The 27984-nt window shown below is 38.7% G+C and overlaps 1 protein-coding gene across 1 annotated transcript in view; it reads right to left on the bottom strand.

Annotated features, from left to right (window-relative positions):
• The window catches only part of DCHS2 (dachsous cadherin-related 2), a 109004-nt gene that overhangs the window by 15190 nt on the left and 65830 nt on the right, over positions 1-27984 (bottom strand). Inside the window, exons 4-15 of the mRNA XM_050338639.1 lie at positions 27176-27412; positions 24832-25851; positions 23245-23420; positions 22718-22817; positions 18411-18415; positions 18103-18255; positions 16311-17151; positions 15184-15423; positions 11154-11288; positions 10699-10908; positions 8614-9471; positions 2840-2950 (exon numbers count right to left, since the gene is read on the bottom strand). Coding sequence (XP_050194596.1) covers positions 2840-2950; positions 8614-9471; positions 10699-10908; positions 11154-11288; positions 15184-15423; positions 16311-17151; positions 18103-18255; positions 18411-18415; positions 22718-22817; positions 23245-23420; positions 24832-25851; positions 27176-27412 — 4086 coding nt within the window. The remainder of the gene's footprint in view (positions 1-2839; positions 2951-8613; positions 9472-10698; positions 10909-11153; positions 11289-15183; positions 15424-16310; positions 17152-18102; positions 18256-18410; positions 18416-22717; positions 22818-23244; positions 23421-24831; positions 25852-27175; positions 27413-27984) is intronic.

The following is a 27984-nucleotide window of genomic DNA, read 5'->3' as shown; positions in this document are numbered from 1 at the left end:
AACAGCTGTAGCAATTTATGTATTTGACTGACACACAGGTAACACTGACTCTTTCTGATGCAGTGAGCTCCTTCACCCCAACTATTATTGTATCAAAAATAAAAAATGAAAATTATTGAGGTCCAGAGAAGAGCAACCAGGCTGGTGAAGGGACTTGAGCACAAGTCCTATGAGGAAAGGCTGAGGGAGCTGGGGTTGTTTAGTCTGGAGAAGAGGAGGCTCAGGGGTGACCTCATCACTCTCTACAACTACCTGAGAGGAGGTTGTAGCCAGGTGGGGGTCGGTCTCTTCTCCCAGGCAATCAGCAATAGGACAAGAGGGCACGGGCTTAAGCTCTGTCAGGGGAGGTTTAGGTTGGATATTAGAAAGAAGTTCTTTACCGAGAGAGTGATCAGGCACCTCCCTGGAGGTTTTTAAGATGAGGCTGGATGTGGCACTGAGTGCCATGATCTAGTAATCACAGTGGAGTTGGATCAAGGGTTGGACCTGATGATCTCGAAGGTCTCTTCCAACCCAGTTCACTCTATGATTCTACAAGCACAACTAGACATTTCCACGTTAAACATGAAACGTTTTTGGAAATCTGTAGTCATTGTTCCAATGTTCTAGGTAATATACTCATAATTCTCCATTACATCTAAGCATCAAACATAGTTGTGTATTAATTTCATTGGAATTCAAATTCAGTTTTCCATGGACTTTTCAGTAATGATGCCATGACTATCTATATCCCAAACTTGGGATAGCTTAAGTGCCTTTTTTATTATTATTTTCTAAGATAAGTAGCAAAGATTAACTATTGTGTATGGATCTATGTGTTGAACATAAGGATTTCAAAGCTGGCAGGTGGTCTCTCTTCAGCACAACACTTAAAAATTATCACATTCTGTATACAGAGAAAGAAAAACAGAAGGAATACACTTCAACGTGACAGAGAGTAAACCAAAAGACTCAAGTGTAGAGTGAAATAAATAATCAAGTTTGAGGTATACCAGTTAGGAGTAACATGTGAAAGAACCAGAGTTGCTTATTATAAGGAAGTGCACACAAAGTAGAACCAGGATAACAGTCTTCAAATATGTAAATAACAGGGTGGTTGCCTTTGTCTTACATTTATTGTTACTGGGTTATGAAGTAATAAATTTAAAAGATTTCAGCAAACATGAATATAAATAAAAACTTTCCAACTGCCAAGATTTGTTCAGATTATTGAGGGGGTTGGCAGAATCACTATCCCTGATGGTTTTTAAGAACTTTATAAATTTCTGTCAGATTTTGGCACAATTGATTCCCCTTCTGTATTGAAGAACAGACTAATTCATGTCTTTGAGTCATTTCCTACTATACTTGCTATGATTCTACAACATAATAAATCCCTCTACAAAGGTTGAAAGTCTTCTTTAAAGTGTGGTTAATTAAACTCAGTACTTGAAAAGGCACCTTTGGTTGTCTTTTATGAAGAATATGTAACATAGAAAGGGCATTGATACAGTTCAAAATACTTTTGCTGTAGAAGCAATGGCTAGAGAATTACTGGTACCAACATTCTGCTGATGTGAGAGCTGCTCTCAGAAATTCCTAAAGGCTACACTTCAGTTAATGTTTTCTAAGAAACAGAAGAACGGTTTCAGAGGAAAGGAAACAGAAGAAACCACAATGGCTCAAATGTCTCAAAAGAAGACTTGTGACACATTCACTGCTATAGAAAGTCTACTCCTGTTTGTGAAGAAACTGCTTATGAGGCTCCTCAAAGCATGATGTAATCATTTTTCAGCCTAGCTTGATTTTAAAAAAAAGCAAAATCCCATTCGATTTTTTTTTTTTTTTAGGTGATGTTGGAGAAGATTCAGTTTCTTGGGGATAAGCTTGTTGGGTCTAAGATGTTCTTTAAGAATAACTTCTCTAGCTTTATTTCAGTGACATAAAAAGGAATTGAAAATCAAGAGAATGCACTTTACGTGAGCCTCATCTAAACAAAACAAAATAATTTTAATTGTCCATCAGCATCAACCATGATAAGCTGTATGCCACTTGATGCCTGGAGACATCGGGATAATCAGATGAAAGCCTCCAGAAACTGAGGGGAAAAGCCATTTGTTAAGAGTATAAACTATTTACATTATTTCTGAGGAAAACTTCTTACGGTGTCTATGCCATCCCAGAAAGAAAGACTACAGCTATTCAAAAGGCAAACTCCATTCTTGCAAATGTTTAGGAGCTGAGAGGCAACAGAGTAGTTATGCTGTCTTATGTACCTTCGATGAGAACATATAAACATATAGGGGGAAGGTGCTGCTTTCCTGCACCTGAAATTCCTGGCTGAAGAGCAGGTAAAAGCAGACCTGCTACAGAGCACAAATAAACCACACACAAAAAAAACAAATTACCTACTTTAAAACATGTCAAGGTTTGCCTGAAACAAAGAGCATTATGCTCAAGAAGGGTCTAATGCTTCTACATTAGAAGTGTTTGAAGGATTCTGTTTATTGAGTTTTCAGGCAACTTTATGATGAGAAACAAGATGGAATCTCAGCTTGGATCACAAAGCAGTAGTTGGTTTATCAACTCCCAACACCTGGTGGCCAACACTTAATCAAACCTGAGGGTCTTAAACAGATATACTGGTGTTCAGTGTCTTTTTACATCAAGTTTACAACATTTCAGGTCTCTACATGTGCCTGGATTTACTAATGATCTATTCCCGTTATTCTATAACGAGAAAATTACTCTAAGTACTAGGGAGTACTCTTAGGATATCTAGCCCCTGTTCCTGTGGTAGGAACTTGCTAATGTTCTAAAATACACACAGAGACTTGAAAAAAAAATTGTAAAAATGTACCTGTAATGGGGTGTATGGAGAATATGCTCTCCTTGTCACTGAAGATGCTGTATTTTATGTCTTCTCCTGTAAATTTGTGTTCGTAAGCTGCTACTGTTAGAAGGGATGTACCTATGGAAGCAATAAGACATTTTCATCATGTCCATTTAGAAGGTTTTGTTCTAATTTTGTATTACTGGTATTAATAACAGATTCACAACTATGTACCAGGTTAGGTGCTTATTCATGAAATAAAATAGTAGACAATAAAAATATTTCCTCCATGACTTTCACCGATTTACAAATTCACAGCAAGGTATTGTCTATCCCTCCTTGCCCAGTGAATTACACATCTGATAACAACTTCCTCACCCGCCTAAATAAAATTATGAATGTTAACTTCTAATAGCAAACTCACATGAACCAGTGGAATTCTCTCTTACCTGAAGCCATATGTATTCCTTTCATGCAGGTTATGCTGTCTTCGGTTGTTTAAATCTCACCTTTTCATCAATGCTTTTAGGTAAAATAGTCTTTATTTTTTTTCCCCCCTGTGCCATGTTACCCATGTTCCAATGTTACCCATGAATGACCAGGAAGAGTTTATTTTTGCTCCACTTATCAGAATTCAATTTGGGTTTGTGAACAACACTCTAAATAAAATATTCTTCAGAATTTTAATTAGACACCTTTTGATAAAGGAATGAAAAGATGAAACTATGTTCATAGTACATGCCAATTCACAAAGAATCCAAATTCCACAAAAAGAGCAATAATTTAATATAGAATGCAAGAGACATGAAATAAAAATCCTATTTGAAATAGGACTAAAGGGAATATGTGGAACTGAATAAATTATCCTGCTCAGAATCATCACATTTAACAAAAATGTAGCAAGTTAAAAAGTATTATAAAAATTTCCAAATTCTTTTCAAATGAGTGAGGAAATTGTTTAGCATATATAGCAATTGATTTTAATGGTTTTAATTACTTAATTTAATTGTAATTGATTCCATGCAGCTGTGATGGAGTGAGGGAACCTGAACTCTTCCAAACCTCATTAGAGACAACTAGTGCTTTACTGCATTACAAAGGGCATGCTGTTCACACTCAGTGTCCTGGATGTTAGAGGAAAAGACTTTAGTATAAAAACTGAGAGGAAACATTGCTCTTACAACTATCTGACACATTTTTATTTTACCATTGCTACATGTTACACTATAAAAAACACTAAACCATGAAAATATAAAGTCTATTTGTTCTCAAAATGTGACTGTCAAAAGCAAAAATATGCCGATGTTGACAGATGTAATTTTCTGTACTTGTCAATATGCTTGTAAGATATTTACTAGAAAAGTTCTAAAAGTAAGATCCATCTTTTCAACAGGTAAAGAGTGATATGAATGCTACACTTGGGTTTTTTAGGAACTAAAATAAGGGGCTGTATGTTAGATTTTCATGGCCAAGTGACTTTGATTTGCTACAGAAACCTGCAAGAGCAATCATTCACATCACTCAGAACATAGTTAAAGCTAAGAGAAAAATGTAAGATCTGAAGAATATCACAATTTATCTTTTAATGCTGTCTGCAGTCCTTCTGTTTGTTTGCTTGTATGTTTAAGAAGAAAAACCACCAGAAATAAAGGAAGCAGCACCATTTCTACTTGAATCCTTGTTTTTCAAAGGTTAGATTAATAAACTGTTGTTCTGGGTCCTCAAATACTAATCCTTTAAGCTTCACATTTTTCACAGAGATAAAATTGTTTACAACTTCTTTCTGGCAGAGAACACATTTTTTCTGTTTCTGATACCTTTCCCAGAAAATGTTTCCTCCAAACAGTGAATTTTTACAGCTCACCGTCAAAAAAGTATGACCAAACTCTGAGTCTGTCGTGACATAAAGAGGCCCTATACAAATAAAGAGCAAAAGCCAATGCCCACTGAAACTCACAGTTTCAATCATAAGCAATTCTAAGTTTGCTTCAAGCAGAGGACACAACATGTAATGCTTAACATGGAGAAAAATAAAGGAAAGGTAAGCTTTCTGCCCACAAAGCACACTGAGGATGAGATCAGCACTGCAGCCAGAGCAAGGAAGGAGGGAGATCAGGATCAAAGCAGGAAGCAGTCAGATTGGCTTGAAATGCTATGCAATTGACTTCTGAATTAGTTAAGAATATTAAAAGACGTGAAGTGTGATAGAAAATGTTTGTATTTAGGGTTTTTTCAGTTTAACCACAGACAGTCTGACTGCATTTGGAAGTACCTCAAACTGTTTTATACAGCCTACACACCAACCTTTGCTTTATGCCTATGGATTTGAAACTGAAAAATGGCAGCATGAACAGCATTTGCCTATCTGGCCAAATCAGCTCCAAAACATTTGCTGTATTCTGTGTTAGGACATACATATTATTTATTTATTTATTTATTACACTCATATGTATATTTACACATGTTTATATACACACATGTATGTCCTAACACCAGCACTGCACTGAGCATTGTATAATTTCTTCTATCAGTATCATTGTATCATTTCTTCTCTCTTCAGTATTCATTATAGTAGTCTCTTTTTCTGTCCTTTGCCTTCTAACCTGAGTTCATCCTCACCATTATTTCTTGAGACCTCTTAATTGCCATGAAAGGAAAAGCTAACTGAGCACAAAGAGGACTATTCAAGAACCGTCTGGATGCAATCCTCTACCATGTGCTCTAGGATGACCCTCTTTGAGCAAGGAGGTTGGACTAGATGTGGTCCCTTCCCACCTGACCCATTCTGTGATTCTCTGCCTAACAGAGTAAAAGCCCACATATTTTATACCTATTAGAAAAAAAAAAAAAAATAGAGGAGTCAAAAAGTTTTACTGGTGAATCTTTCTCCAAAGAAATTGTTATGGAAACAACCATTCAACTGAAAGTTTGGTGAATAATAAAGGTTTCTCACCCTCTGAAGAGCACAGGGACTTATTCTTTATTGACTGGCTTCTAAGTGCCTGCTATAATGCAGTTTATAACATTTAAAGACATTAAATATTCAATATTAAACAAAAAATAGAAAAATGGGGTTTTCTGAAGGTCATTAAACTTGCAGGTCAAACACTTAAAGGAAATCTGACCACAAGGACCAGTTCCCAGGGCACTCACCCAACTGACAGGTTTAGACTACATTAAAACTAAGGACCCTTGGCTTTAGTTTTTGTTCTTTATATTATTCAGATTTTTTATTCTTTTTAAAATAAACTTAGCATGTTTCCCCTCTATCAGTTAAGGCAGAAATAAAATTAGGAGGAAAAGCCACATTTATTAATACCAGATCTACAAATAATCAGTATGTAATGTAAATCTCTCATTCAAATGGATGGAATACACTGGTACCATTCACATTTGTAGGGGTCCCAGGATCACATATATCCTATAAGCTAACTTCTATGAGAGTTTTAATTATAATCATGCCTTTTTCCCTTCTGCAATGTAAAATATTTGATATTTATGTATGCTTATATAAATAAGAAAATACTATAAACAGTGACAAAATAGTATTAGTATTTGATAAAATCTCTCATATTCTTAAAAGAATTTGATCTTCTTAGCAAATAGGCTTATTATTAAACACAAACTTGATTTTGTGATCAAACCCTCCTGTTTACCCTGAAGCTTTGTTATATTTCCTTTAATCAAAACAACTTAAATTGAATCTTAATTATATTTTCTATATTTTTTAATTTTCTATAGATTGAATGGGAGAACGCTATGGCATTCTGATACCACAGTTCCTTGAGGCATTTCTGTAATTTCAGGCTGGATTTCCTACCCTGACCCAGGAACATATCTACACTTAGGAAAATTTAGGATCAGAGCAGTTTACCTAATGCCATAAATCCCCGATCCCTCTTTTCTTTCTTTAAACCTAACAAAATTTATCTTCCATATTTTCCTTTTTTTTTTTTTCTTAAATAGAAAGAAATATTAATCCAGGATTAATGCAGGTTAATTCCATCTCCCATCAAAAGACTGAAACCCTGGGGCCTTGACCTTATTCTCCTGGGAAGCCTGACAAACAGGTTCTCACAACACTTCCTGAAAAGCTGAGCCTGCTGCAGCAAGGAAGAGACAAAACAGGGCCCAGAGCTTGCCTCTGGAAACACCCTGGTCTCTTGGCTTTCTGGCCACTTGGGACAGAGTGCCCTGTGTATCACCACAATTGATTCCCAACAGGTCAATCAGTGAAAAGACAGAAAACCAGAGATTAACACACAATGCTGTGACATCAGAACTGTGTCTTCTGGAAGCAGCAATTTCCCTAGGGTATCTTTCATATTTCAGGAGGGTGCTTTAACCATCAGGCTGCTGTACATTCCGCTCTTTCCTGTTGGAAACCTTCCACTTTTTCCAACATTCCATGTTTTTAGACAGACAATAAGAGAGATAGAAGGATGCTCTAGCTTGGCAGTTTGATTAATCACTCATCACAACTTTTTAAAAATAGCCTGAAAACAAAATAACCTTATTGCCTATTTTCAATCTGTTAATTGAAACATCAGTAATACTCACAACTTTATCTTAAAATACACTGACTTGGCTTGCAGGCACTAAGGAATGGCTGAATAACCTCAGCAGTAATTACTGCAACAGCCATCTTCACCCTTCATTCTCTATTCTGTTTGCAATCATCCAAGAGCATTGATTGGTTTTCCAAAATTGCTAACACATTTCTTATTTACTGATTCCTAATCCAATATATAGGCTGTTACTCAAGATTCAAGAATTCACTACTCTCACAATACCCTTAGGATATAAAGGAATACTGCTTTCATTTTACCAAGGGAAATTTAAACTATAAAGAACTACAAAGAGGATAAATGACTTGTTCAAGGTGAACTTCATGAGGTGTTTGAATCAAGAGTATAGTGCAAGTCAAATCTCTAAATACATCTGGTCAATTGTATAGTGAGATTTGTGGACAGAAAAATGTGAAAGGCACTCCATTCTGCCCTTCATTAGAATGAAACCAGACCCTGAAGCAGGAGAAAATACTTACCATATCTAATTGGCTGGAGGGATAACTACTAATATTCTTTGAATGACAAAAAGTAGAGCAGTAATTCTCATCATTACACAGAACAAACCCAAATAAATCTGTAAGCAGCTTGTGACCAAAGCTGGTTTGTCTATAGGTAGCATTCCACAGTGAATAGAGAATAGAGAGACACTGTAGAAGCCTGTCTGAGTGGCAGCATACCAAGAGCCTCTAAACTTCTTTCTCTACCCTTCCCCTCACCCTACCTCCCTTTCTCCTTCTTCTGCAAAATCCAAAATTTCAGTAAGGTTTTAGAGTGTTTCTGAAAGCTACTACAGTTCATGAAGGGTACTGCCAAAGTAAGAAATGACACGTTGAAACTGGTTCCCAACATTCACCTTACCTGACCTTGTGAGCATTGCCCAGTGAGACAAGTAAATTCTGCCCACCCACCATGAAAGTCATTTTGCTAAAGAAATGATGCTCAGGGCTTCCCCAGCTGAGGGATAGAAACACACCACCTTTGAAAAGGGAGCTTTCTATTTAATGTGAGGATCACTGCTGTACAAGGGCAGCAGACTTAAGAGCCAGACAATGCCTCCATTCTTTTTAATGCTGGTGAACTGGAAGAGGGCAGATGGGTATTTGCTACATCTGCATTAACTTTTCCCTGCTGCTGCACAGAAAAGAAAGGTTTTCCTATACTATTCATTACAATTACTCTTCCAAAAGGAGGGGAGATTGGCAACCCCAAGAAGAGGGATTTCATGCCCACCTGCTGCACTGTTCTCAGGCACGCTTGCTTCATACAGGCTATGGCTGAATGAAATCTCCTCCTCTTGTTCTTCTGTAAAGATAATGACCATAGCTGTGGCTGTTCGAGGTGAGATACCTTGATCTGAAGCTGTCACTAGCAGCTGGGTACTGAAGTCCTTGGAAGCCAAGGGTTCTCGAAGAATGATGTCACCTGTCTTCACATCAATCTGAAATACAGTTTCTGCTGTCATCAGATTAAAAACAATAGCTCCATTTGATCCCAGATCCACATCCTCTGCTCTCACAGTGGCTACTATCTCATTCACTGGGGTTTCAGCAGGCACAAAGGCCCTGATAGGATTCTGCAAAAAAATGGGATCATTGTCATTGACATCCTCAATGTGCACCACAACACTGACAGTGGTGCTCCTTGGCAAATGGGTGCTACAGTCACTTGCTACAACCCTAAATGTATACTGGGACTTGGTCTCCCGGTCCAGTGCCTTTGTAGTAACTATAGATCCTGTTACACTGTCAATAGCAAATGCTCCAAAGGTGTCGTCAATGAGGGAGTACATAACTTCACCATTCAGGCCATCGTCTTCGTCAGAAGCATAGAGATCAAGGATGGCTGAGCCTTCCTCTAGGTCTTCTGTCACAGAGATTTGATACTGGGTCTTTGCAAACAATGGGCTGTGGTCATTTTCATCCAAGACTGTTAGATAGAGCTGTGCAGTGGAGCTCCTCGAGGGACTGCCTAGGTCATGGCACTCAATCACAAGAGTGAAATTGCTGATGTCTTCTCTATCTAAGCTACGAGTGACCAGCAGTTTGCCTGAAGTGTGATTTAGCGTGAAGTATCCTCCAACATTCCCACCTGTCAAACACATAAAAAATAAAATTATCACAAACAACTATTAAAAAAACCAAGATCCCTTTGTGATTGCACTTTGTAAATTGCAACAACAAGATCCAATTGCTCATACAGCTGGTGTGCTCGTGTGCCTTTCACATATTTTATTTCTCTAACACAAATTAAAACCTGTATTTCATTTCAATCAGTGGGTGGCAATGACAGTAAATGCAGAATGACGTATCAATTTACAGAGTGGTTATTTGAACAGATGCATGTCTTTTTTCCCAAACCGCCCCATCTTATAAAAGCTCATGCATCTATGCTGCTGCATGAAGTGACCTCTTCCCAACCTTAGCTACAAATTCCAGAAACCTATAAAGCATTGCTGACAATTGTAATTACTTGCTCCTTGTTCCCTTTTACAAACTTGTCTCTTGGAATTGAATAGTTGTGCAAGGTCTTGATTTGGGAGGAGTGAGAGATAAATATGAATCAGTAAACTGAAAAGTCAGCATTTTTAGTAACAGTGAATTGGTATACATAGCTTATAATGTGTAGAAAACCCAAAGATAATTCAAATAAATATCACAGAAGATCATGAAAACAGAGGAATTCATAACTTTTACTTCAAAGAAAAACATGTTGGTTGTTACCACAGTAGCTCTCTGCCTACATTTGAGCTATTGCTGAGAGCCACAGACCAAAGTAAGCAAAGCAAACTTGTATTTGGGAACAGATATTACAAGAGGCTTTGAACAGCTGGAGAGCTTATACTGGCACAGTGGACACAGGCAGAGTTTGGCAAGATGAAAGCTAAGTATGACATTACTAATTGCTGAGTGAAAGAAACTCTCATAAAATAAAATTAAATAAATACCATTAAACAAATAAAATTCAATTAGTTCTTGCACTTATTTTCAAGGGTATATTTACATTCAGACTTCTACAACTATAACAGAAAGGACAAAATTACGCCTTCATGATTAATTCCTCCTTCCAGCATTTGGTATTTTTTGGTTTTCTCTCTGTACTATTTCAAATCCAGAAAGCAGAATGAAAGTATGCTTGGGAAGTGCTTATTAATGCTGACAAAGGGGTGAAAAATCTTTTTTCTTTTCCACATAAAAGAAGCATGCAGACAAGATGGGAGCTAGGAAGCTTGGTAAAATCAAGACTAGTCTAAAACTTGGATACTGCTGTTTATATACTCCCTGATTTATACTAACAAAATGATGGAGTGTAGCTTACCAATTATTTTGTATCTTAGAGCTCCATTATTGCCAGCATCCATATCTACAGCCTGGCTAATGTAAACAACAGAGGGCTGTTGGTTCTCTGGGATCCAGATTTCAGAGGCGGGAAAAAGAAACGCGGGAGAGTGATCATTTTCATCCAGCACCGTGCAGATAACTGTTGCCGTGCTTGACAGCGAAGGGGTTCCACTGTCTTGAACCAAAACTATGATCAGTAAAAAGAAAGCAAATTTTATTCAGTGGTTGTGGATGCAACAATAGATGATGGTTAATAATATCAGAGTAGGAGAGTTATTTGTGCTATGCAAAAAGCATACACATTTCTGTACCAGAAAATCTTACCACTTGCACCTAATTCAAAAGGCATGAAAAAAAGTAATGCTGATAGTAATACCACACCCATTCTCACTTTCCATTGTACAGTTACTCACAGATATTTCACACCGTTACCTTTAATGCTGAAAATCTCCTGGGTTTCCCTGTCCAGTGATGCAGTTGTGATGAGTTCTCCACTGCTTGAGTTCATCTTGAATTTCTCATAACCAATTCCTGGCAAGATTTTATACCAAAGCAAGGAATTCAGTCCTTTAAAACAGAATGGAAGTCTTAGTAAAACACAACCACTCTCCTCACATTCAGGTCTACAGATTTGTCTGTTTTTTCTGAATGACAATTCCATACAGCTGCTGGTCAGACCTTCCATTTGTATATAGTACAGGGATTTTAGCCTTTCTGTCTTTCTCTAGGACACAGGGCTAAAGCTGTCCAGGCTTTTAAAAACCTTTCCTTCAAGTTGCATCCCTAAGCTCAATAAGAAATGTAACTCCACACTCTTACCTTTGTTAGAAAACAATTTCTGTCATATTTCTTCTAGTTTCAACACCCTTCTGAGGAAAGTAAAATGTCATGCCAACACACTTATTATTACCTTTAACGAGTTTAATCCTACATTATACTCCAAGGGCCGGTACTACTGTGCTCCTTAATTTTTTGAAGTTTCATTTAATCCTTCTGTGTTTTTTCCAACCAACAATCAGTCCTTTAGTAGGGTAGGGACAGTTGGTGCACCCGGAAAACTACAACACTCCTAGTCATACAAAAACTGCATTCAGAGTCAAACCCTGCCTGTCTGCTCTCATCTGCTGCAGCCAAGCACAGATCACAGTCAAGCAACACATCTGCACCGGAGCTGGTGGAGAAACACCCATGTGAGAGAAGAAACAGAGCCTACAGCTTTTAACATCTATGACTTCCTTTGTTTGCCTTTTAATAGCTTTGACGATGCTATTGAAATGTGATTAAGAGAATTACTACTGTAAATGCATTTGCACCTAAACTAAGTCAAGGGAGAGACATATTCATACAATACACAGTATATGCATGCACATATATAGGTGCCATCTGAGTTGAATATCCACACAACGTTGAAATGAAAACTTTTAGCCTTTAAAAGACACAGACATGTAACATTTTAATTACATTTATTTTCCAAGCACTTACTACCTTCTTTTCCATATCCAGTTGCTAGGAGTGTGCAAGGAGCATTAGGAAAAAGCTGCGCACTCTGCCCAAAAGAGAAGCATGATGACTTTACATATTCTTACACCACAGCAGAGCAGCTAGCACATTTGCACTCAATCCAACCTGTTGGTTAATTATTCAGTAGTGCCAGTCACATTTCAGGGGCTGAAATTACAAACTGAAATGAGAAATAAACTATTCTTCCTGCACATCACAAGCTGGAAGAGGAAATAAACCTATTTCTTGCCACTGGCCAGTCACAAGGACACCTCTCCCTCCTGGCCAAATGGCAGGGGAGATGCATGGTGCCTGAGCTGCAGCCAGTGAAAAGCTTCAGCCCCTTTTCCCGTTCCCCTGCCATAGCATGGTAGTCCCTGCATTCCTACAGCTTCTTGAAAGCAGTAGGAATCATGGAATTTTACTGTGGCTATGTCTAAGTGCTAACACTGGTGAAGAAGCAATGGGAATAAATGCCCTCCCTGACCCAAATCTAGACTCAAATCTCATCCTTACAGGACTTTATAATAACATCTAGTGAATGGTAATAAGCCCTGTCTCATAACTCTAAGTCAGTGGTCCCTATTAACCTTTTGAAATTTTTCTCCAATGCTCCAGACATAACTATTGAACCACAGAAGTGCACATCAGCTTAAAAGCAGACCCTGCCAAATTGTAGTTTAGTTCATTCAGAGCTTCTGCTAAGACTCGCCTCAAGACAAACCCCTGACCTATCTTAAATATGCTGCTGGTATATTGGCTTTCCCATGCATATTTTTTAACATTTACCTGTATTACGTGTGTCTTTTACATTTGCACTTACTGGTGTTGAGCTGTTAGATGTCAGCTGGGGGAGCAAGGGGGCACAGAGGGCTCCCAAAATGAGGTAACATAGACATGGAGTAAGTGTAGGTCTTGTAATGCGCATGAGGGAGTTAGCTGAACAAGAAGTTTTATGGATATTCATGAGAAAGGAAACCATTCCAATCAAAAATTTTAGTCATTATTTCCCCCAAAAAAGACCCTATTCCCTTCACAGAGATTGAAATAGAAAATTCGTTTTAAAACAAAAAGTTGAGAATAGCTGATATTGTTAATAAAAATTATTCCTCCCAGTGGTCAGTCAGGGAATGTAAGAAGGGAACAAAAAAAATGTGATGGAAGAAAGTTCTCCACTGAGACTATGCAAACATTACTGGGATGTGAACTGCAATTTAAAGAGCATATAAAAATAAAGTAAAAAGTATGACGTAAAAAAAAAATAAAAATAAAATAACACCATGAGAATAGCATCATTCAGAAAAACTGTATTCAAAAAACACAAGACAAGTGCATAGCATTATATTTATATGACTCCTTATAAATCAAGTTTTCTTACATTATGAACACCACTTCAATACTTGTACAAACCAACACTATTACAAAGCATGACATGGCGCCAAATAAGGCAAATGTGAGAAAAGGACCCAACAGAAGGACTGTGGTTACTGGAAAATGTACTTCAAAAAAAAAAAAGCAGGAAGGAACAATCAGCCACAACAGTGCTCCAACCCAAAGTGTCTGCGCAGGCAGGCGCACACTGTGCCACCCAGTACACTTGGAATGCCCTTCCTCTCCACCCTGCCAAGCCACCCCAGCTACCTCCTCCTAACTGCTCCTGGAAGGGAGGAGGGAGAGGTAGTCAAACAAATTCTCACTTTTCCTCTATTATCTTGCAACCCTTTTTCTCCAAATATCACCTTTTTTATATAGTGTGATCCATAAAAGAAGTAAAATACTTGGAAGAGTGAGATACAAAGGCAGACTGCAGCACTGCTCAGCTGTCATGAAGATCATCACACACAGGGACACCTACCCGTTCCTAATTTCTAAATGCTTTACAGATTTGTGGGGAAATATCTTTTTCTATATAACACCTCTATTGAGCTCACATCTGCCTTTTGTAATCAATATGCGCTCTACATTAAAATGACCAATCTTACTGAATACAGAAAATTATTTTGCTAAAAAATTCTGTAATCTACTTTTTGGATGGCACAATCTTACACAATTCTAAAGATGTATAGAAAGTGAATCCACAGTAAAAAGAAAGTCATGCACAGAGTTAAGACCACCTTTTGGGCAAATGCAGCAGTATTGTAATATTTAGTTCTCTTTTTAGATTTTATCTTTACTGCAGACCACAAACTCTGTGTAACTGCTCCAGCAGTTACATCAGTTACATATGACGTAAACATCATATGCTATGCATTTTAGATAGTTCAAAAGAGCAGGTAATTGAAGAACTGAAGGGAATTTTTTGTTGCTTAGACTCTCTCAGGTTTAGTGCTCACCTGTGATTCACAGAGCAGACAAACCACCCACCACTCGCCTTATTCATGCTTTCTGTGTATGGTTGAAAAGCAATGCGTTAACAATTTTTTTGCATGATAAATCCTATTTAAAATCCAGAGCGGCTTCCACGATCCGTTCACGGCTCGACCAGCCGGAAAATCTTAGATTACAGTGCCCCTCTCTGGTCAGAGAAGATGAGTGCATATTTGCCTGTTCTGATACAAAACGAGGGCTCTTGCCTAATGAATTGCTTTAAAACTGTTCAAAACGCTCTGATCGAGAGCAACAAAACATTCAGATATTAACTTTAACTAAGCTGAACATTGTTTGCTGATTTTTAGCCAGAGCACGTTGGCTTTCTTCACATGAAAGCTGAAGTAGGCTGTGTCATGCAAGTGCACATTTTACATTTAAAATAGCAGTCAGAGCTGAAGCTACCCCAGAGTGCAAGTCAGAATACCTCCAAGCCCTGAATAAAGGTTGAGAGTCTGACCCAATACCCATGTTTTGAAACTCAAAACTCATACATTACCTTGTAAAAGCACAACGGCTGTACACGCACAGCAACAAGATTGGACTGCTCTACTATGGTCCACAATTAAACCAATAGCAAAGGGACACAAATTACCTGCATCTCGGTCCACAGCTTCCACTTTTATGACAAACTCTCCTGGATCTTGGTTTTCACAAACTGTAGTCTCATAAAGTTGCTTTGTAAATATTGGGATCTCATCATTCACATCAAGAACAATGATGGTTAGAACCTGCGTGGCCGAGAGAGCTGGGCTTCCGTCATCAAGAGCCATGACTGTCAAACTGTAGCGCTCCTGAATCTCTCGGTCTAGAAGCTGGGCCGTAGTTAACAGTCCTATTATAAAAAAAGAAGATATTAAAAAATATCTGGCCCAGGTTAGGATCCTAGTTGTTAGAGCATTCACAGTTTCAATGTAGCATCACTGTGGCACTGCTGCAAGGCTTCCAGACTTTGGAGTCATTCATTACCTGTGATTCCCTTTAGAGTGCTAATTGGCCTAGAATATTCCTTTTGACATTAAGGGAAACTGGGATTCATGGAAAATTCAACTAAAGTTCAGGTATTACCTTTCATATAACTTCAGGATTAGCTTTTTAACTTTATTTAACTTAAATGTCTTCTTTTGCACCTAAGTTATGTAGTTAGGAGTTCTATAGATTAGGGTCAGCTGCATCAACTAATGGATTCAAAATCAGAATAAGAATCAGAACATATTGCAACTATTAGGGTGATATTTGCATTTGCCTTAAGATGGTACAATAGTCAGGAACCAGAAAATTTCAGAGGACTGAGGAATGAAATGCATCAGCACTTTGAGCCTCCACTTAACATGTTCCACCCACAGTGGACACACTCCTTGATCCTGACTTTGCCTGTCCTTGTGTACACGTATCACAGCACGTGTGTGCACACGCTTTAAGCATGCATCATGCCAAAATCAGAATGCAGTATTTCACTGCACACACTTTCTTCCCACCTGGTGCTCCAGTATACCTAAACAACATGGTAACAATGTCATGCCAAAATTTTTGAGCCAAGTCTCACTGCATGCAGTACTGCCATGCTTGTGCAGTGCTCTGCTCAAGATAATCACTCCTGAGGACAGTAAGTCACCTGGGTAGAGTGCCAATGGGGTATTTCAGTATTGCACTGTATACATTCCCAAATATTACCCTGAGAAGCACAGCACAAGAAACTCCAGAGAACAGAAGTTACAGTACCTGTGATTTTATCCAACAAAAATGCTTTGTTTTCATTGCCTGAAAGAATGTGATATGTAACTTGTCCATTTCTTCCCTCATCAGGATCTTTTGCAATTATGTGGTGCACAAGGAAGCCCACCTCCACATCCTCCATGACATAGGAAAGAGGCGAAGATGTAAAATTGGGACTGTTGTCATTGACATCTAAAATAATAATTTTCACAGCCAGGGAATCCAGCCTCCGGTCAGTCAGATTTATTGCCTGGTCTGATGCAGACACTGTAAAAATCACAGAATGAGTAATCTCCTTGTCTAGTGGAGAAGCTGTGGTCAAGGTGCCATACACAGGGTGAATAAGAAATGGATTTTCACCCACGTTACTCATTTCTAGGGAATACTGTATTTTGCTGTTCAGTAAACTGCCATCTCCATCTTTTGCATTGAATGTGTAAACCAGCGTGCCAACAGGTACATTTTCCTCTATGCCAATCACTACAAAGTCGTCTTGAAAATATGGAGAATGATCGTTCTTATCTTCTATGTCAATACTTAGGAAGACAGTTTTATTTTGTGGGGGATTATTATTATAATCCTTTACAATAACTTGCAAAAGAAAGTGTGAAGTAGTTTCATAGTCAAGCTCCTTGGAAAGAAAAAGGTCTCCTGACAAGCTGTCTATTTCAAAATGAACACTATCATCATCTTTAGCAATACTGAAATGCAGTTTCCTGTTAATTGCTAGATGATTATCAGGCCACTTCAGAGAATCCAACACTTGTGCAGGTTTAAAATTTTCAGGTACAACATAGTGCTTGAAATCTTGAGAGAAGCCAGATCTCCCACTGGGCAGTGGGATTACCTGCAACCAAACACAAAGACTGTTGTATTTTCCCATCATTACGAATATTGACATGAAAATTATTTTCCTTGATTGAGAGTTTAATCATTTATTTTTGTGACTACATTTATTCTAAGTATGCTTCAAAGCCAGAAAACAAACTCAATATGCTACATAAGAGCAAATAGTCCTTGGCCAGCCATTACATAATCCTTTAATACCACATTAAAAAGAAAAAAAAAGGACAAAACTGTCTCTCACCCTCTGAATCACGGGGTCCAAAGACAGACAACTTGGAGACTTTCTATCTCTGCCACTATTCTGAAGCACTTCAACTGTCTTTCTTCATAGGACAGCCCCACAGGGACAGATGTGACAAAGAATGCACGATACGATATGCAGTTTGCCAAGTGCAAACAGATGGGGTTTTTTCAAGGATTGCTTATGTCATTACAGGATTTCATTCATTATGAATTGCTGCAGTGTTCCAAGCTAATGCTTTAAAATGAAAGAATCTCTAGCTTGTCTTGACTGATGCATATTTTTACAAGCTATCCAAAATTAACCACCTTTTGGGTGACTTGAACATAGTAGCCTCAGTGACATTCAACCTCTGATAGAGGAGTGCACAGGTGGCCTGGACAAAGCAGCCTTACTCTGGCTGGCTGAACAGCAGGTGGAATGAGCACACAGTGGATTTTGCAATGATCTCCTACTAAAGCACAAGCATTATCTATTTGCAAGACAATCCAGAATGCTGCTGTAGATTCTTAACAAATCAAAATTAGTCTGCCGTCTTTTCCTCCCTCAAGAGAAAATTGGCTAAAGAAAATTACCATGAGATAAGGTGCTCACAATTTTGAACTTCTTCCTTTCTTCAGTTTATTTCCTTACCTTCTTCCAAAATTTCTTCTTTTCAAAGAAACTAATCATCCAATATAACTGTTCCATCTGTACAATGAAAATAAGTACCTGGATGTAAACAGTAGCATGTCCTTGAAGTGAAGGCATCCCCTGGTCCCTGGCTGTGATCATCATTCTATAGTCTGATCTCTCAGCATGTGATAGAGACTGGGTTGTTCTTAACTCTCCACTGACAGCATCAATCTGGAAGTATCCTATATCCTCTTCCATGAAGTAAAAATGGACACATGTTATTGTAAATAAATTCAGCATGCCTCCATAGTACTGAACATGGTGATGAACACTGAAAAAGAGCGGGACCAAGAGGAAAGGAACTTGCTGCACTCATTTGGATCTCTCTGGCTTGTTTCATTCACCTCTTCTTCCTTCACTGAGTACACAGTTATTATAAACCACTTAATTTGGATTTAGAAAGCTACAGAGAGAAATGCCATGGAGTACTAAAGCAACTGCCACATTTTGTACCAACATTACTCACACCAATGGCATGTGCATTAGAAGGACAACAGATACCTCAGGATTGGTCCTTCTATTTCCAACTTTGGCAGGCAGGGCCAGAGAAAGAACTAAGTGTTAGTCTCTGAAATAGCACAAAGGGTCAAGTATTTGCTGCTGGCCACAGTTGGTTCCTGTGCCTCGCCAGACTGTGGGGTCAGCAAAAAGCCCTGTGGACCCCAACACACCATAACTGCAGTGATGCTGCCTGCCCTGTCTGTGCTCTGAATCAGGACCTATTGGAGGCAGCTAAAATCTTACAGTAACCTGTTTCAGAGTAACATGTGAATATTGGAAATTATGCTTATAACCTTCATCAAGGACTGGCAGCATTCTAGTAACAAGCAACTTTTAATTAAAAGTATTACTTGCAGCTACATCATATTACATTTATTCTAGAGTTGGAAAGAATAATTCTACAATAGACGAGTAAATAGCTCTTTCTGACTTAAAATTATAGAATCATTTAAGTTGGAAAAGACCTTTAAGTGGAATCCTTAACCTAACACTGCCAAGTTCACTTAACTATGTCCCTAAATACCACACCTACATGTCTTTTAAATACCTCCAGGGATGGTGACTCCACCACTTCCGTGGGCACCCTGTTCCAATGCTTGACAACCCATTAAGTGAAGAAATTTTTCCTAATATCCAATTTAAACCTTCCCTGGCACAACTTGAGGCCATTTTCTCTTGTCCTATCACTTTGTACCTGGGAAAAGAGACCAACACACACCTCCCCCATTTTCAAGAAATGGAATACAAATTACTCTCAAATCTTTAGTAAAATGGGAATGTATCTACTACTTCATATACCTTACCAGAAATGGAGAAAATCACAATGTCATAAGTACTTCTCTCTTAAAATACTATGCAAACAGCTTTTTTTTTTAATAAGGTGTGCTAGTGGGTTAAACAAAGTCATGCAGCATAACAGCTGCTATTGTAATAAGCATCTCTGGTAAAAATAAATTCACTGCAGATGTAGTACACAAAACACCCATAAAGAATTGTATTTCCATAGGCACCTAAGTGAGCATGAAGCTGTTTATGTTCTCCAAATCTACACATGCAAATCAGTTAGCTGCACATATAGATTCATCCAATCACCTTATGTGCACCTGTAAAATACTTGCACCTGTAAAATTTGAAAAACCACTGAGCAAACTAGTAAGCAAACTGGGTTTTCACAACCAAAAAACAGGAGTTTTTTTTCAGTATTGTTCTCCTCTTTTTGATTGACTATTGATTCCTGATTCTCCATGAGTCCCTTCTGGGTGAGTCTTGCTGTCTAGACCATAACGAGGAAATAGCCAGCAAAAGAAAACAATATCTAGAGATAAATATGTTGAATGAGGCAGTCTTGCATTTTGCATTTTTCATGATAGTTTCAAAATATTAATGGTTCTATATTACTGGTTTCATAAGTAGCTTTTGCTGTACTTTCCTGGCTTTTGTCCCAACAGTATGTCTACATTCACAGATAGGCCATTTTGTTCCATATAATGCTTCATGACATAAAATGCCAGATAAGCAAAAGGCAGAGGATATGAGAAACAGAACACATAACGTGAATTGCATGCATATATTTTCAGTATTTTGTGAAAACTTACATTTACAGTTCCACTAAAATCCAAATATTCCATGAAACAATCAAGTTTGTGCATATTTTGGTGGCAATAAAGGTAACAAAAAGTCTGATAATGTTGGAAAGAACCTGAACGTGATGGGGCTTCTGCAGAAATGCAGCCCTCTGCAAGTCTAGGAATGCTCCCTGCACACTGCTTGCAATTCATTCTGCAGAACAAGTATTTCACCAACATACATGCAACACTTGCCAATTCATGTGTGTTAGCAGTGTAAACCAGGTTTCTACTAGCACTTGTGTGGTCAAGTGCTCGTGTTGTCTTCAAATAACTGGTCCAAACATAACTGTAAAAGCCTCTGCTTTGCCAATGCTAGTCTTAACACACAAAACAATAGTTTAACATGCACTGTAAATACACACTAATTGTCTTGTAAATGCTATACTATATCCTGTTGACAGTCATAAAGGAGGCCAGGCAATGCACTTCACAATTGCCAGCATCACTAAGGACCAGCATGCACAGCTGGGATTCACCTCCCTCTGAACTAGGTTACTCTTTTCAGAAGTGGAGGTACGGTCATGTGACCACCACTCTCTATATACATAATTGTTCAAGGATGATTTCCTTTGATTTTCTGGGAAGAGAAAGGGGAATTTTGAAGGAAACACTTTCCTGTAACCCAAAATTCATCTAATATGTAAACCTCAGTTCTTTTACAGATTTTCCCCTTATGTAATTTGTTGGCATTTGTCATTAACCCTCCTGCACAGCTTAATCGACTGCTGCTATCTTGACATTTCTTTAAGATCGCAAGAATAATAAAAATTACCCAGTGACATTTACAAGCTTAACAGCTGACACTGACGGCTCTTCATCTTGTGGCAGTTCCACAACTGTAGAAAAGAGCACTGGTCTGCATGCAGTCCCCCAGTTAGCCTGCTTGTCTTTGTGTTTAACAACTATGGCTGTAAATCAGATCAGATTTCTTCTTCATATTTTGGTATTGAACAGTGTCCCAGAACTAGAAAATACTATTTTAAATATAAACCAGGCAAGAACTTCACCATGAAACAGAAGACCAGATGTTAAAGGCAGCGAGCCAACTAACAACAACAACAACAAAAATTAGTATCAGAGAAACTCAGCTGTTTCTGGATTTGTTTATCAGGAAAATATCTAGTTCCAAGGCTGGGAGGGCTTTTTTAGTGGTTTGGGGTTTTTTTTGTTTGGTTGGGTTTTGGGGTTTTTTGCTGCTGTTTTTATCCTTTTGTTCTTTCTAGAAACAGATTTTGCAAGACCAGTCATATTTTGTGTTGCTAGTCATTTTTATACTTTGAACTTTAACTTACTCCTCTATGGGGTTCTACAGTGAAATTAGTAAGAAAATTCAACGTGCTGTTTGAAGTAAGGGGATATAGTTAGATACACAGACTGGTAGAGATCCCTGAAAAGAACTTCCTGTGTTGCCTGGCTATCACCCTTCAAACAAAGGGTTGCACTCTAGTCATTCCCTTTTTCTCAAGGGGGATCATTTTGTGCAAAATATTCTTACTCACGGGGCATAAGTCTAAGGTTCTCTCCAACTCTCTCTGGAAGAAGCAGTCATTTGTATCCAAATTAAGGGAATAATGTGTTTTCTTGCTCTGACCATACAGTATGCTCTATGTGCAAATTACCATAAACTACAAATACCAGACTTAAAAGGTACTGATTACATTAAGCTGGTAGAATGGAACAGGTACCAAATGAAAAGAAGCAGTTCTGTTCCTGGTAGCTCTTACTATTTTGAACCAATAGTAAATCAAAGCAGAAAGAACAGATCTGTTCTCCTCCCTGGTTATAGATGGAGTTCTCACTTCTGTGAAAGTATAGCAAGTGGTGTGCAGTAAACATCACATCTATGTCTCTCACCAGTATTAATGCCCCAGTCCCACTCATGTTCCAATTTAAGACTAGTGCTCTGTTATTAATTTCACTGCAAACAAAACTGGGTCCTACAGCTTACCCCAGAAGTGAACTACTACATGTAGGAATTATGGTGAAAACTAAAGAGAAGTGTTTTTAAGCGGCCATGCTATGTCAGGTTAACACAGTGATAAACAAAGGGTGAAACGTGAACTAAAAACCACAAGCCTCATTGTTTGCCCAGATTATCTGCTGATCCCTCTGATCCCTGTCTCAGACTGTCACAAACTGTTATTTTAGCAAGAAAATTTTCAATTGGTCATGGGAAAAGGGAGATAATTTTTCCTTTAAGATGTTAAACAACTGACTGAAACAGTAAACTGTACAGTACAAGATCATGGTCCTAATCTTTTCTGAGTGCTGTTTGAACATCCTCAGGCCAATCACAGAAGCAACCAAACCCCTGGTAAGATGGGACAGGTGGGGAAGAGAGGGAAGATAGCTGCTTGCACCTCCTTAAGTACTTCATAAGACACATGATGGTCCTGATTCCTATTTGCACAGGCACCTTTTTTTCTATCAGAAACACAAAATAAACACAAAATGCTGTATGTGTCTAACATTTTAGTTATCTTAATGTATCTTTACTTATTAAGGACTCTTTAAATTCTTACCTGATTCTATTGAATATAATACAACACCGTTGTTTCCAGAATCGAAGTCTTTTGCAAAGATGGTTGTAATAAGTGTCCCTGATGGCTGCCCTTCCAAAACCTGTCACCAAACAGTTTATAAATAATTTGCAAATAGTGTATAAAGTGAGTCTTAGAATAAATTCCTTGCCACAACACAAGAGTTAAGCTGTTGCTCTGTTTTCAGTTTCAGTAATATTTACAGTCAGTGCAATGAGCGTTTTAGGAGATGGTTAAATAACAGTTATTTAGGCAATGCTCTGTTATCGTCTGCATAGGTCTCTAATTCAGTGTTCAGTACAGAAAAAACTGGGAGGTCGGAAATTAAAAGAGCTCAAAACCCAGTACATACATAAATAAAATTGTACACGTGTACCCTTCTCATCTGGCAGCGCTCAGGGCGGAGGAGCGCCCCGGTTTGACAAGACCTGGGGTTCCCCGTTCCGCCCGCGCCGCGGCCGCGCCACAGGGTGTCGCTGTGAGCCCGGCGCTTCCCGGCGCATTCCCACCTGGAGGCGCAGCGCCGGCCGCGGGAAGCGCGGCGCGTGGTCGTTGCGGTCCCGCACCGCGATGTACACGGCGGCCGTGGCGCTCCGCCGAGGGGACCCCTGGTCGGTCACCAGCACGGACAGCTGGTGGTGAGCCTGCTTCTCGCGGTCTAGCGCAACCCAGTTTATGATTTCACCTGGCCGACAGAGAAGAGGGAGGAGAAATGGAGTTAGGCATTTACTGTATGCTGGCCCTCGTCTTACTGCACGCAGTTGTACATTTAATTTAACATGGAATGTTTATTTATTTTAATTTAAACATGCGTGCCCTCTGATACACCCTTCCACTGATATTAAAACTGCAGCTTTCCAAACTGCATTGTGTAGAAACATTCTGACAATCACAGTTTGCACGTGTGCTTTAGTACCATATCACATCCTTTAGTGTACCGTAGATGCCCCAGAGCAAACGTATAACACAAACAAATCCACTGACCTTCCAAAGAAATCCATCTGGCCTGTTCTTCAGCACACTTCAGGACAGATAATACATGAACACAGGGTTTTAACTGCTGACAAATGGCCTTTATTAATTATGTATGTTAATCAGAAACCCTTATGCCTCCTCTACATTCTGGTGAACCCAGTAAATAAATCTGACCAATCTTCTCTCCGTCTGCTCAATACAGCTGTAGATTTTTGGTTGACAAAAGTCCTCTACACAGATAACTACACCTTTTTTTAGATCTTGTTGGTTAAATCCTAGTATTCTGCCTTTAAACTTCCATAAATGTACTCAAAAGGAACCTGCTTTGAAATGGCAATTTTATTTTGAGATTCGTCCAGAGAAATTCTGGAAAAGCCTATTCACTCTCCATGAATACTGGATGTCTGGGAATAGGAATTTTAAATCTTTGCTTGCTACATATAATTTTGCTAAACTGAATTTACAATGCCTGTGAAACTGAATTTACAATGCCTGTGTCCCTTGGATGATTCCCTTCATCTGGGCTCTCCACACTCTGGTCTGTGGTATTATACTGTGTGGACACAATATCTGTTACTCAAGGCATTTGAGACTCACTGCAGAGTACACCCCGTGCTGTGAAAAATTTCTCTCAGTCAATTTGATTTCTGTGATGCCATGTACAACATTAACTCAGTTTTGATGTAAATTACAGACGTTTTCACAAATATTTTAAATCGCTCTGTCTAACATTATAAGTACCTTTATAGTTACTTATGGCTATCTGTACTTTTCAACTCTACTTGATCACAGGCAATTAAATTCTCCATATGAACTATTGAAGCTGTAACTTAAAACTTCTTCTTTTAATTTCTTGCAGTCAAACACTGAAACTTATGACCAAGTGATCTGAACAAAGTCATGGAAAAAAAAATCAAATCCCAAAGGCTAGTTCATTCCACATGAAAATGTACTGGATTTATTTCATTCCCCAAATTGTGAAGTTCTGAGTTAGAATATTCCCATATCAAACCAAAAGATTCACAGCAGTTCCTGAAAGCTTTATACTTTACTTCAATACCCTTAGGAAGGGCTGCTTTCCAAAAGCAATATTAGGCAGATTACAAATCATAAAATGCTACCTGTGTTGGAATTCATCTTGAAATACTTTCCATCAGACAAGAGGAAATAGGAAAGCTGTCCATTTCTTCCTGAGTCTCTGTCAACAGCTGTAATGGTGCCAACCACACCCCTGGGAATTGGATTTTCCTCAATTTCAAAGAAGTAGCTCTCATGCATAAACATGGGAGAATTATCATTTTCATCCAGGACATTAACTATTACAGATGTACTTGCATTTTGCCTGAGGTTTCCATCCTCAGAGGTGCTGACCAAGGCTCTAAAACTTAGTATCTGTGCACATTCGTAGTTCAAATGTTTCCGAAGATAAATCCAGCCAGTATCAGAGCTGATTCCAAATGCAACAGAATCAGTGCTAGGCTCTAAGAAATACATCAGATTGGAGGTAACGCTGTGTGGATCAAGCAAGTGGGCTTGAACCTGAAGGATTCGGGCTCCTGGAGAGGTAGCTTCACTGACTTCTACTTGATACACCAAGTTCTGAAAGACCAAAGTAGGGCCCGTCTTCTGCTCTTCAATAACCACAGTCAACATCAGCAAAGAAGTTAGAGGAGGACTTCCACAGTCTTCAGCTGCTATGTGGAGAGTATATTCCTGTTGCTTATCCGCAATCACTGTCCTAGTAAGGTTTACCACTCCAAGACTTGGATCAATGCTAAATGCATTTGACTGCTTGCTTGCAATACTGTACTTGATTGCCCCATTTAGGCCACTGTCTTTGTCTTCTGCATGAGCAATGTAGACAGCAGTGCCAGGAGGCTGGGTATGTGAAATAGTTACCTTATCAGATTTGGTCAGAAATACTGGAGGGTTGTCATTAATATCTATCACAGATATGTTGACTTGAGTGCTACTGTAGACTGGGGAGTTACCCAGCTGGGACTGAACGGTGAGCACCACAGCAGACTGAGTTTCATGGTCAAGCTGTTTTTTGGTGCGGATAATGCCAAACTGGGGGTCAATAGAGAACTTTCCATGTGGATCACCGGAGGAAATTCGGTAAGAAACCACTTCTAAAGAATCTAGAAATGGAAATAACAACAAAAAACTATTTAAAAAAAAAATCTGGAAGTGATAACATGAATGTTGGTAAGAACATCTGTGAAGAATGCATGCTGTTAAAGTCAATGGAATAAATGTAGGCTAGACAGATGTTTGACATTCTTGGGCTTTTTATGCTTCCTTATTCCTCTCCCTGGAGCCCTTCAATAAAATATCAATCTATACAGTTTGTCCACTTCTGCACTGCTTGACTTTCATCACACTGGTATTACAAAACTCTATAGAGAAAATAGTATAATAGCCTCTTGTTTTTCCCTAACCTAAAATACAGAAAAAACACTCCTACAAATTAGTCTTATGGGAGCAATTTCGCTACCCACAGGCATTCACTATAGCAAGGAACGAAACAGATTGCAGTTCTCTGAAAGAACTGCATTTTAATCAACTTACTGTTCATGGGTGACCATTCATACACCAAATGCTACCTAAAGCAAAAGCTGTGTAATGATTCAGGTTTACTACCAAGGCTGCCCCGCAGATGCTACCTCCACCCTGAGGACAGTCCTTCACAAAAGAAGGAAATGGGATGACCTGACTAATCAAACTTGTATAAAACCTCGACCTCTATCACTTTAAACTACAGATCCATTATCAACCTGTTATGTGAACTCCTGGCTCCCAGTGCTCCGCATAGGAACCAAATACATACGGCTTTTAGGACAGGGTCTTTTATGACCATGGACTGGCAGGAGCTAACTCTTTAACCCTTTACAAAAGATTAAAAAACCAGATGGATTAAGTATGTTTTTAAAAGATCCCATGAACATTCACCTGGACTTCTCCACTTCATTTGAGACAATGTGGGGCTGTGTTTGGTTGGCTGTGTTTTGTTTTGGTTTCTGGAGGGGTGGTCAGCAGCACTTCATACAGATGCTCTGAAACTTATGAATACTCTCTGATTATGACTATCACTCTGAGATGTGTCTTGCATGGCTAATACTTTAGCACAATCCAGACCATCACACAGACCCTTCCTTAAACTTTCACAATATGCTTCCCATCTACCCATTTACATTTACAGAATCCATTTTGAAGAAAATGGAGGCCAATGCCAATCTCCATGGACCCCAAGGAGAGTTCCATAAATCTCCAACCATTCTAAAGAGCTCCATGATAAACCAGTGACTACAGCAGTTGCTGTAAATACTAACAGTAAAGTCTACTTAACACTTGACAGACTGACTAAATAACAGGGAAGGTCAGGAAAAAAATCTTCTACAGATATTTGCAGTTAATGGTCACAACAAAAATGCAATGTAATCTCTGACTGAGCATGCAACTTACTTGGAGGCTCTCTGGCCTTTACAGTGCCAATCAGGCTGTCTTCAGGTGCACCTTCTGGAACAGAAAAGGTATACCGGGATCTCTCAAATATGGCAGGGGCCAAAACAGTCTGAAGGATGTTTACTGTGACAGCTGCATTGCCGGCAGAGGGAAGGCCACCCCCATCTCGTGCAGAAACAGTCAGGAAGAACGCAGAACGTGCCAGGTGGCCAAGAACTGAGACGAGGTAAATAGTTCCTGAAAGTACACAGAAATAAAAGAGCACTGATGTAAGATAAAATTCAGCAGGCTGTCAAAATAGTTTCAATATGTGTCCAGCCTTCTCTTAGAGGAATGATAATGTGGACAAAAAGCAGCACTCCCAATTTGTATTTTGAGAGCCAAGTTCTTTTAAAATTATATGGTCTTTACGATTCAAAAAGACACTGAGACACAGCAAGTTCTATGTCAAAAGACAGTGTCCATAATTCTGATTTTAGAACTGCAGATTCAGCTAAATCTTTGACAATATTAGGCAAAACACAATTTTACTAGTACTAGTCTATAGGAATTTGGAAGTGCTTTGGGGGGGGGAAGTACTTTATTGTTACAAAAGATTAATTTATCTTTGCAAATGGAAAAGTTAACTTTATTTCAAACAGGCAACAGAGACATTCTGCTTAAGTAACTTCTGAAATAAAACATCCATGCAATGGTTTAAGCCCCAAAATATAAACCTTAGGAGCGGTGTGCTCTGTGGAAAGTATCTGAGAAACAATGACTTGCTGTCTGATCACAAGTTTCTGGTAAAATACCCAAGTTCTGTTGAA

Source organism: Myiozetetes cayanensis, unplaced genomic scaffold (assembly GCF_022539395.1).
Source record: "Myiozetetes cayanensis isolate MyiCay16 unplaced genomic scaffold, myiCay2020 scf7, whole genome shotgun sequence".
Lineage (NCBI taxonomy): Eukaryota > Metazoa > Chordata > Aves > Passeriformes > Tyrannidae > Myiozetetes > Myiozetetes cayanensis.
Note: the sequence above shows the minus strand (reverse complement) of the source record. Positions and strands in the feature narration are given on the sequence as shown.